At 46.9% G+C, this 11,274-nt stretch overlaps 2 protein-coding genes across 2 annotated transcripts in view; both read left to right on the top strand.

Annotated features, from left to right (window-relative positions):
* cops8 (COP9 signalosome subunit 8) overlaps window positions 1-9,639 on the top strand; it is a 10,141-nt gene extending 502 nt beyond the window's left edge. The window contains exons 2-7 of the mRNA XM_080498347.1: window positions 255-325; window positions 655-703; window positions 1,222-1,354; window positions 7,274-7,381; window positions 8,559-8,621; window positions 9,087-9,639. Of these exons, the coding sequence (XP_080354473.1) occupies window positions 255-325; window positions 655-703; window positions 1,222-1,354; window positions 7,274-7,381; window positions 8,559-8,621; window positions 9,087-9,166 (504 nt within the window). The 3' untranslated portion in view covers window positions 9,167-9,639. The remainder of the gene's footprint in view (window positions 1-254; window positions 326-654; window positions 704-1,221; window positions 1,355-7,273; window positions 7,382-8,558; window positions 8,622-9,086) is intronic.
* On the top strand, window positions 2,564-4,217 carry trim63b (tripartite motif containing 63b). The gene has a single exon (XM_080498346.1). The coding sequence runs from the start codon at window positions 2,740-2,742 to the stop codon at window positions 3,799-3,801; it is 1,062 nt and encodes a 353-aa protein (XP_080354472.1). The 5' UTR covers window positions 2,564-2,739; the 3' UTR covers window positions 3,802-4,217.
* Window positions 9,640-11,274: the final 1,635 nt, after the last annotated feature.

Here is an 11,274-nt window from a genome sequence, read left to right as displayed (position 1 = left end):
AATAATCCTCTTCAGGTAACCTCATAACTGTGTTGTTGTGTTTTGGCTTCATTCACCTCTTCAGACACTCCTTTTGACTTGCTCATGCTGAAATAGCATTATTACCGAGCCTGTGTGAGCAAAATGCGTTCAAACTAGGTTATAATTGCTCTTACAATATACAACTTTTCTCTCTGTTTTTGTTTTAAGCATTTAGTTTGACAATAGTCTCGACGCCACCCTTTTATTTTGACACTGGTATCTATTCTGAACAGGCTCCAGGAGGCATTGCAACTCCTCAAGTGTACGCTCAGCTGCTGGCCCTCTACTTACTCAATAATGACATGTAAGTGAAGTGTGTGTGTGTGTGTGTGTGTGTGTGTGTGTGTGTGTGTGTGTGTGTGTGTGTGTGTGTGTGTGTGTGTGTGTGTGTGTGTGTCAGAGAGAGACATAGTTTGACTGTGTCAGAGAGAGAGGTCATTAGCTTCATAAGCAAGTGGAGGATTGAACAGTATGATTGATGAAGATGTGATGGTGGAGGGTTGCAACGAATCGGGTATTTTTGTATAATCCTGTGTGTGATTGCAGCATACAGAGTCGACATGTGAGAGCTTAGCTTGGATCCATCTGGACTTTGTACATATCAACTAACTCCTGTCATCCCTGTTCTTGCAGGAATAATGCCAGATATCTATGGAAGAGGGTTCCCCAGCCCATCAAATCGGTAAGCAGGTTAAAACAGACTTTCACACTTCAAAGTCGCGATGTAAGAGTTCTTTGAAACTCTGTCTTCACTGTTTTTTTCCTCAATAACAAGGATCCATATTGATTAATTAGTGACGCAGTCAGAAAGAGTCTGGTTGTTTGCATCCACATCGAATTCAGGGGATCTGCTTTGTTTACTACGACTACGTGTTATAAAGAGGTTTCAAATGTATGAGCCAAACTGTTTCAGAGGTGACTTGGTATAAATTAGACTTTAACTCTGAGCAGCTCTACTTTAATATGGGAATCCAAACGGAGGCATCAATACAGTGAGGTATTTCATTTTACTCGCATGACACTGCATGTGAGGGAAGTGGAAAATCTCTTAACAATGTTTGTTTTATAGCGGCACCTCCAGCAGATTGTTGATAGCTATTATGCTACACAATAATGTGAATTTTTTTATTTTTTAAGTGTGAATCCTCTGGAGAGCAGCTGACTGAAGCATAATGATGCTTTGTGACTTTTTGTGTCCAGGCGAACCCTGAATTATCCGCTATTTGGGCCGTGGGCCAGCACATCTGGCAGCGGGACTTTCCAGGGATCTACACAGCCATCGCGGCGCACCAGTGGTCGGAGAACATCCAGCCCGTCATGGAGGCACTTCGAGGTAACGGCACAAAACGCTCCCACGCTTACAACGCGTCATGTTCGATTTGCTCGTTCACGTCTGAGGGAACTGGAACAAACCAACCTGCCTGCTGCTGCACTGAACCGTCATGCTGGGCTGTGGTCAGCAGGGGGCGTCAGCGGAGCAGTTTTTCCAAGTGTGGGAATAAAACAGGCTGAGCCATGAGGTGTTTATCAAACTTTTTCTTTAGGTCACTTTAAAATCTTCTGTAGACATTTTATTACAAAGACGCCACATTATTTAGATTTTTTTTAAACTTTAATTTACAACCAAGACCATGTCGCAAGAAAGAGAACGGAATATCCCGGTGACATTTCTCTCGTGTTTGATTTCATTCTCTGCTGCTGACATTGATGAAAGAATAATTTGGTTTCTACTCAAGCGTATAAACGATTGACTGTGTGCTGAACAATTGTTGGGGCGTTTGTGTCATGAGGTGATGCCCTTGTGCAAGAGTGTAAGAATAGCTTGTACCTCGTGTGTCTGCTGGTCGGTGTTGATCTGCCGTCGATGCGGACAAACAGCATGTCACAACACACTCCGGTCACTGATCACTGCTTGATGGACGTGGTAAACAGCAGTGGCACTTTGGGTCCACGTCACTGTGAACGAGGTTTTATATAAGGCCACAAAAGAAGTGCAGCTTTGCTTGTATCTACACTTTTGTTTTGGCTGCACTGTATGGTGAAACAAGTTCTAAAATATGATCTGCCTTTTCCTCAAACAAAGACTTTGGCCTCATTTAGTCAAATATTGTTTGTTAAACAAACCTTCTAGCAATTTACTTACATTTTGATGTTTGTGTGTAAAGTTGGTTTCAGTTCTGATCTAAATAAAGTATATAAATAAGAATTTTGATCAAGTAAGATCAAGTCAAAGTGGAAAAAAAAAAACCCCAAAACTGAAAAACAAACAAAGTCACGCAATGTTGATGTGAACTTGTTTACATACTAGAAGGAGCCCCGTCTCCTTCGAGACAGTCACATGGACCCTGTTTGTCTCTGCTGTGGGAGTCAGAGGGGACACGGTGCCCACTGGGACATGTGACGCATGCGGCAGCCGGTAGGAGGGGTCCATTTCTGTGAAAAGACCCCGGGCCAGCACGCGGGCCGGAATGCCTGCTCTGTTTGGTGGACGGATCGGGTGTCACCAGCTGTGAGGGTGTCGGTATAAAGGACAGGGTGGCTAGCGCTCAACCAAAATAGACACCAGCACTTCACCCGGCGGGGGCGGCACACACGCAGGGGTAACTTCTCAAAGTCAGCTCTCCGCTTCGGGACCCTTGACGAGCTCTTAGTTTTCTCTGAGCGGGGAAGTGAGGAAAAGTTGAGATTCCAGGCGTAGACAGACGCTTTTCCCCCGCCATGGACGTCCAGAGGACAGGATCCATCGTCCGGCCTCCCAGCCCCATGGACAGCCTGGAGAAGCAGCTGAGCTGTCCCATCTGCCTGGACATGTTCACCAAGCCCGTGGTCATCCTGCCCTGCCAGCACAACCTGTGCCGGAGCTGCGCCAGCGACCTCTACGACTCGCGCAACCCGTACCGCTTCTCCGGCGGCGTGTTCCGCTGCCCCACCTGCCGGTTCGAGGTGGTGCTCGACCGCCACGGGGTGCACGGGCTCCAGCGCAACCTGCTGGTGGAGAACATCATCGACATCTACAAGCAGCAGCAGGAGGGCAGCGGCGGCGGCAACAACGAGACCACCCTGAAGCCCAAGGAGACCAAGGAGCCCATGTGCCAGGAGCACGAGGACGAGAAGATCAACATCTACTGCGTGACCTGCCAGGCTCCCACCTGCTCCATGTGCAAGGTGTTCGGCCAGCACAAGGACTGCGAGGTGGCGCCCCTCGCCAGCGTCTACCAGACCCAGAAGGGAGAGCTGAGCAACGCCATCGACACCCTGGTGGCCAGCAACGGGCGCCTGCAGGCGCTGCTCAATCAGATGGAGGACGCCTGCCGCGCCGTGCAGGAGAACGCCCAGCGCGCCAAGCAGGGGCTGGCCGAGCGCTTCGACCTGCTGTACGCCGTCCTGGAGGAGCGCAAGACCGTCCTGCTGGAGCACGTGGGCAAGGAGCAGGACGAGAAGGTGGCGGCCCTGCGGGCGCTGGCCCAGCGCTACGGCGAGCGGCTGCAGGCCAGCACGGAGCTGACGGACACCGCCGTGAGGGCGCTGGAGCAGAGCGGCGCCGCCGAGTTCCTGGTGGCGTCCAAGGGCCTCATCAACCAGACCAAAGACGCGGCCAAGTCCTCGCTGGGAGAAGACCGGCCAGAGCCGGGCTTCGAGAAGATGGACCACTTTACTTTAGCCACGGAGCACGTGGAGACGGTCCTCGCCAAAATGGACTTTGGAGTTGTCGACGACGACGAGTTTGAGGACGCCGAGGAAGAGGAGGAGGAAGAAGAAGAGGAGGAGGAGGAGGAATAATGAAAACTGAAGTTGTTGAGGACTCAAAGTATTGCGATGTGTTCGTTTGAAGGTGTTTGAAGCGGGGGAGTCGTTTGTCACGACGGTGGAAGGAAACGTAGGGTCTGCCGGTGGAACGAGGGCCGAAATAACTTGCCCTCACTTCCAGTGCAATATTTAATTTCAGTGTCGTATTCGTACCTTTTCTTAACTTCTTTTTATACTTTTGTACCTCTCCACCAGATCAACGGAAAACTAGTTGTAGAGAAACGTCTAACAATGGATTGCACAGGATGTTCTTCTGTTTGTAGCCGATGGAATGACTTGTTTTTATTAGCTTTCTTTTCTCACTGTGTTTGTGTTCGTTCGGTGATCAGTTGACCTGCCTGTAATCACCACCTCTACTGATATGTGGAATAAAAGCTGCATGAAGTCAAGCACCAAGTGGCTTTTTTTTTTCTACAGGCCTTCCGTGACCAACCCGGTATTATTTTTGGGGGTTTGCGTCGGGGGGTTTTCCCCTCGCCGTGCTTTTCATCCAAACTTCTCCCAGTCTGTCGCTTCTCTTTCTTGGCAATAGACTGGATGTAAAAATAATTTAAAAAAAGTCCTTGCCATGTCCTGTCGGCTTTGCCTTTGCTGGTGAAAAGTGAGGGCTATTTTTATAGCGGGTGAGAGGGTGAGAAGTGATAGCGAGGCCCTGGAATAGACCGTCGGCTCAGCGAAGGACGGGCCAGGTCCTGTTTCTGCTCCATAAAAACCCCCTTCCTCCCACCCGGATGGTCTTGCTCAGCACCTCCAGCCCAGTTCTGATGTGTCAGAAGGGCACGCTCGGGGGGGGGGGGGGGGGTTGCAGTTGTCACATAAGCCCCCCCCCCCAGGCGGTCAAGAGGCCACGGTAAAAATACATGTCTTCCTAAGGGGGCGAGTTACAGAAAGCCCCTTGAGACGATCAGAGTCGGGGGGGGGTGGCAAATTCATGGATCGCTTTTAGACCGACTAGAAAGAGGAAACACGTCGGCCGTAAGCCATGGAAACCGCCGTTTTAACAGATTTTTATCAATAAGCGTCAAGGACCTTCGTCAAGACATGAAGGTACCCTCCAGTTTTCGCCCGATTCGGTGTCCCAAGAAACTTCCTGCGGAAATGCTGGGGAACTGGAGGGTACCTTCATTTCTGTTCTCGATCTGCGTTTTAACAGATTTTTATCAATAAGCGCCAAGGACCTTCATCAAGACATGAAGGTACCCTCCAGTTTTCGCCCGATTCGGTGTCCCAAGAAACTCCCTGCGGAAATGCTGGGGAACTGGAGGGTACCTTCATTTCTGTTCTCGATCTGCGTTTTAACAGATTTTTATCAATAAGCGTCAAGGACCTACATCAAGAAATGAAGGTACCCTCCAGTTCGCCAACATTTCTGCAGCAAGTTTCTTGGGACACCGAATCGGGTTTTCACCCGATTCGGTGTCCCAAGAAACTTGCTGCAGAAATGTTGACGAACTGGAGGGTACCTTCATTTCTGTTCTCGATCTGCAGATCTGTTCTCGACAGATCTGCGGCCTTCAGCTACAGCTGTCTCTTCTCGTCCCGCCTGTTATTGTTACCGCCGCTAACCGCCGCAACAGAGCGGAGGCCGCCTGTTGGTACACACAACCCGTTGCTAGGCTATAAAACACGAAAGGCCATAACCCTGAGGCATTTACGTGATAGCAGCGAGCGTATACAGGCGTGGGTTGTGTGGCCGCGGGCCTCCTGCACTCTTATTGTAATCTCCGGGTTCCAAGATAAACGGGAACCGATCACGGGTGTTCGGAGGCGAACCGGCTGATAAAACCTTTCAGCAGCACCACACTGCATTTTAAAGTCCACGTCAAACACCAGGGGCCTTTAGCGGGCTTCTTTTAACTCTAAGTTTAACTCTAACTTTAACTTTAAGTTGTGAAAAATCCATAAGCACAGTTTCATCCTGATTCGCCCGTCGCTGTTCTCCCCCTCAGCTCCCATTAGGGTTGGGGTTTTTGCATTTTCGCTTCAAAAGTGTTTAGCTTTTACATGAAAACGATGTCCGTTTCCATGGAAACAGCAGAAACTATTAAAACAGTGTATTTTTTGGGGGGGGGTGATGAAACCACACGCGTATATGGAAGCGAATTTAGCTGAAAAATCCATTTGAAATGTATTAACAAAAAGGTTTCATTTTCAGATTCAACTGCATTTTTTGACTCGTAAATAAAAATTTATAATCATCCAAATCATCCATTTTCTCTGCTTATTCTGTGACTTAATGAAAATGAGAAATAAAAATGACGATTACAATGAAATTTTCAAAAGACAACTGGCCAATAGTTACCAACATTTATTTTGAAAGGTCAAATTTGAATAATGCTTTTTTGTTTCAAGGCTATAGCTGCATTATCTCACTCGTAAATAAAATTAATAATGGTTCATTCATTTTATGGTAGAACGTAACGGGGGAGTTCCTTTTACGTGTCCGCCCTGCAAAAAAAAAAAAGATTTCAAAATAAAAGTACCATATCCCAGGAGAATACGTACTGGGAGTCACGACACTGCAGGAAAACATTGTTGTTATTGTCCCTCTACTGAGCATGTGCAGAAGCAATGATTCAAAAAGTTGCATTTTCCCCTGGTTTCCATGGAGACGCAATCGAAACATTTTACAAAAAGTTCCTCCTTCCTGGACTGCCACATCCCTCTACCCCCCCCCCCCCCCCCCCCCACTCTGCCTTCTAGGAGATTTCTCAACCATCACTCTCCACTCACCACACACTAAACTACTTCTTGTAGCCTGAACCGTCGCCATGACAACCACACTCACAACCTATCAGTAGACGTCAGTAGAAAGATCTGCTGTCTGACTATATTATTATTACAGAATCTCAGTCGACACTTCCTGGATTTATGACAATAGAACCTCGGTTCCTAAACAAACTCATTCAATTTCTACAAAATGGAGAATTTCACTTTTTTTTTCTCTTTTGCTCCTTTTTATGTTACCAAACTATTTCCTTTCTCCTCCGTTTCCTCCAGAAATATAACAAGTCACACTTAGTGTTTCATATACAAGCACACACACACACACACACACACACACACGCACACACACATTATGTAAATAGTATTAGCGGTAGCACTTGTTTGTATTTCTTTTGTATATAGAATGTATTGTTCATTTTCACACATCTTTGGAATTGTTTACTGTTTTCTATTGTTTATTTTTCACAACCTTGAATTAAAAAAAAAAAAAAAAAAGTTGCTCCTCGAGCACCGTTCTGAAAAGTTGCGTTTCCAGTGGCTGGCAGCTCCGACGTCGTGTAAACAGACGCGGGAAATGCAACAAAATTTGAAAACGTGAAAACGTGTAACACGAGAACCCCGCTGCCGCGCTGCACAGCCGGCGCCGCCTGTGCGCCGTACACGCTGGAGATGGAGGCGGGAGGTTGTCCGCACCGTCCTGACCCTGGTGTCTTCACAGAGAGCACGCGGCAGAGGGCGTACAGCCTGGTGGCGCAGGCCTACACCTCCATCACCGCAGAGGACTTCGCCCAATTCGTGGGCTACACCGTGGAGGAGGCAGTGAAGGGTAAGAGCCGCATGAAGTCGCTTCCCAGTTGGAGGTTCCGTGAGGAAAGTGTGAAGAAACACACAATGACACCCATGTTTACTGAGTGTTGATTACGTAATCATCCTTATAGTTCTTATTTGAGATTGGATTATATATCTGTTCCTGCTTTGAATAGAAAAATAAACTTAATTTCTTTAAGAACTTCCTTTTGCTTCAGCACAACATTTACATTATTGCGTTTTTTGAGTAAATAATAAGCAAATAAATAAAAATGGTATTCTTGATGACGTCACTTTGTCGACATTTGTTGAATCCTGATTGGCCGGCTGGTCTCGTCCAATCAGGGTCAGCAGGTAAAGAAGTAAGATAAGATAAGATGAGACTTTATTGATCACAAAGGAGAAATGTCCTTGTTCCATTCTGCTCTTAAGGACTCTTGAGTAGGAAAGACAAGAAATGTGCAAACAGTGAGATAAGAATAGAGGAATCTTATATACAATGACTGTCAAGAACTCTAAGGGCCAAAAGTATTTACCGTATAAAGTAATAATAAGTAAATAAAATAAAATAGGACTAAAAAATATAAAAATCACAAACTATAATCAAGTATAATAAGTTCTAAGGGGAGCAAAGTATACGGTAAGATGAAATACGAGGAAATTAAACTATGATGGGGGGCAAAGTGTAGAATAAAGTACAATAAACATACTATAGTAAAAAAAAATAGTGTTGGCAGTGCAGGGTCAGTCCTAACAAGGTCAGTTAGTGACGTAGATAAAGTGACGTAGATAAAGTGACGTAGATGCAGGGTTATTGTACAGACTATTGCATGTTACTTTACAGATTACAGCTCATTACTACCAAGTAATACTTCAGTTTATAGTTCTGCACCTTTAAAGTGCCACGGATCCAAAAGCATTCTGGTTTTTATTCACAAAACCTGGATCGTTGGGAAAAAAAAATTCCGAATTCTGCAAAGAAAATGTGAATTCCTCCGTTTGTTTTAAAGCATATTTAGTTTTCGTTCTACTTTAAGGAACGATTGTATTATTTTAAAGAGAATGTTTCAGCTGTGACCTCGTCCTTCACTCACCCTCAGCCGGGATCTGCTCCCTGCTGCCCCCCGGTGGATCCACCGGTATCACCACATGCTTTTTATAAACCGGCCCTCTCTTCTCCCCCCCCCCCCTTAAAGGTGTGGTGACCCAAGGCTGGCAGGCCGACCCCGCCACCAGGATGGTGATGCCCAAAAAGCCCGGTAGGTGGCAGCGTCGCTCCATTAACCCGCCTGCCTTCCCCCGTCCTGCCTCTCCGGCTCACTTTCAGCTTTTTCTTCTCTGAAGTTCAACCATTTGCCCGTTTTGTTGTTGTTGTTGTTGTTGTTTTTTTTAAGTACATTTTCTTCAGGTCACGTGTCCTCGGCTCTCGGGTGGTTGTGGGTGATTTTAAGGACAGACAGAGTAGGAGGCTGTGGTCGGAGCATCTGCTCCCCACATGGCCTCAGATTTTTCTTTTTTTTTTGGGGGGGGGTGGTGAGGGGGGGGGGGGGGGGGGGGGTGAGCTCATGAGACGTTAACAGTGCGGCTCCTCGCGGGCCGCAGAGCGATCGCTCTTGGCAGGACGAGGAATCTCCCCTCTGACTCAGCCTCTCCTCCCCCCCCTCCTCCTCCTCCTCCTCCTCCCCCCCCCCCCCCCCCCCCCCCCCCCCCCCGTCTCTCCACAGATCCTCCCCCAGTCTCATTGGTTCCAAATGAGCAGCAGTTGGCCAGACTCACCGACTACGTGGCTTTCCTCGAGAACTGATAACCCCCCCTCCCCCCCCCCACTCCCTCGCCACCCTCGCTCGCTCGCCCGTCTGGTACCGAGGAACCACACGAGCCCAGCAGACTCTGTTCTCCATGAAGACGGAACCAGAACCAGCACCCAGCGAGCTTGTCTGCACCTCCTCCTGTACAGCCTCTCAGACTGCACCTCTGTATTATATTAGCTTTGTTTGTTTGTTTGTTTTTCTTTCTGCTCCTGATTTGTACATTTTGGGACTGATTCTGTATGAACGATATTTGTGATCAAAGTCCCGCTACTCTTTTTCTTTTTTTTTTGGCCACCCTGACAAAATCTCAACGCAGCGGTTGGGTTTGAGCTCCCGGGTCGTTGCCCCCCCCCCCCCCCCCCCCCCCACCGGGAGCTCGCCATGCATGCGTCACTGTGTGAACGTTAGTCGAGAGACTCTTTCCCTTGAAGTGTATGTTTTGACTGGTGAATAAACATTTTGCTCTTTCTAACGCAGCGCTACGTTTTTTCTTTGCCAGGAGTTATTTACTCGCTGTGAGATCTGGAGGGAACCACCGTGTTTACGCTAACCGACAATGGCGGTTTGGTTTCACCCCCCCCCACCCCCCCCCCCCCTCCGCCCCGATAACAAGCCGATGAGTGACAATAGTGATATTTCAATACGTCTGGGCCGTTTGTTTACACGTCAACAAAGCTACAGGTCACCGAAAACCATTGTGTCTGAAACCTCCAGCTGGAGAAACTTCGTCTCTCCGTTTTCAGTTATTGTTCTAAAAACGGTCCCAACATGTCGCCGTGCTGGGATTAACACGTCGTAGTCGCTCCTAACGAGGTTTGTGCGAAAGGGGAAACTTTTCGAAAACGGTCCGAGGGGTAATAAATGTGCAATTAATATCTGCACTGTATTCATACAATTACACTAATACTGGCTGTATTTGAAACACTATTTAGAAAAATTAAACTCTAAATTTCATGTTTAACAACTTAAAAAAGAAAACAAATTCAGAAAAGACAAAAGAGTCAAAATGCTTAAAAAAAATCCATTATATAGTTTGAAACCGCCTTAACTAGCCTACAAAGAAACTCTAATAAATTGTTTATCTTCCTATATTTTACTGATGAAACTCCAATGCAACTTGTGGCAGGTTGTGGATCTGACAAGAAGCAGCGGTTGAACATCTTGTGGCTCTACGTGAAATTTAAGAGGTTGAAATTGCCAGAAACGTCTGTTTTGGTCAGAAAGGTCTCCGACCTCTGGCCTGGAGGCTCCGGACACCGATGTTTCTGCTGCGTACGAACACGTGCAGACGGCAAACGTGTGCGGGCGAGGCGGCGTGTCGAGGCGGCGTGCCAGCAGCCAGTCAGCATGAGCGTGAGACCGAAACCGAACCCGGCCGTCACTCTCCGTTGTCGGTTTAAAGCCCGAGCGCTGCTAAATCTGGACACCGAGGTGCAAGTCATGCAGCCTCACCGCTGTGGAAGCGACTGATGAAACGCTGCGGCGGGGCGGTGGAGCGGCGGGGTGGCGTAGCGGCGGGGTGGCGGGGTGGCGGGTTACTGTACAGAGTCTTCATGCTGTTGTGTCACCGGCTTGGTACCGACGGAGTCGTGATTCATACTGAAAGCCTCAGTTGCAACTATTGTCAGTGACAAAGTTCTAGTATTTCAACAAGAAGCTCAGCAGGCTGAGGTTTTGAGAGTGAGGGATGCACCGATACTGAAACAGATACCAATACCGATACCAGTATAAAGTGTAAACATATCAATAAAGTGTCTATAATATTTAAAAAAAATTGCAATAAAGTGCTGGTATTAGTGCAAAATTATCAATAAAGCGCTGGTAAATATAAAAAAAGTATCAATAAAGTACCAGTAATAACAAAAAGTATCAATAAAGTGCTGGTAAATATAAAAAAAGTATCAATAAAGTAGCAGTAAGAGCAAAAAGTATCAATAAAGTGCTGGTAAATATAAAAAAAGTATCAATAAAGTACCAGTAAGAGCAAAAAGTATCAATAAAGTACCAGTAATAACAAAAAGTATCAAAAAAGTACTGGTAAATGTTAAATGATATGTTAAATATGTTAATATGTTACAATTTATACTTTTTCACTGTTGCT

The sequence above is a fragment of the Blennius ocellaris genome (genome assembly GCF_963422515.1).
Source record: "Blennius ocellaris genome assembly, chromosome: 6".
NCBI classification, from domain to species: domain Eukaryota; kingdom Metazoa; phylum Chordata; class Actinopteri; order Blenniiformes; family Blenniidae; genus Blennius; species Blennius ocellaris.
This window is presented reverse-complemented; position numbering and strand designations above follow the sequence as displayed.

What these genes read in the sequence shown, in the direction of transcription:
- trim63b (XM_080498346.1), top strand. Translation starts at nt 2,740, where the DNA reads ATGGACGTCCAGAGGACAGGATCCATCGTCCGGCCTCCCAGCCCCATG.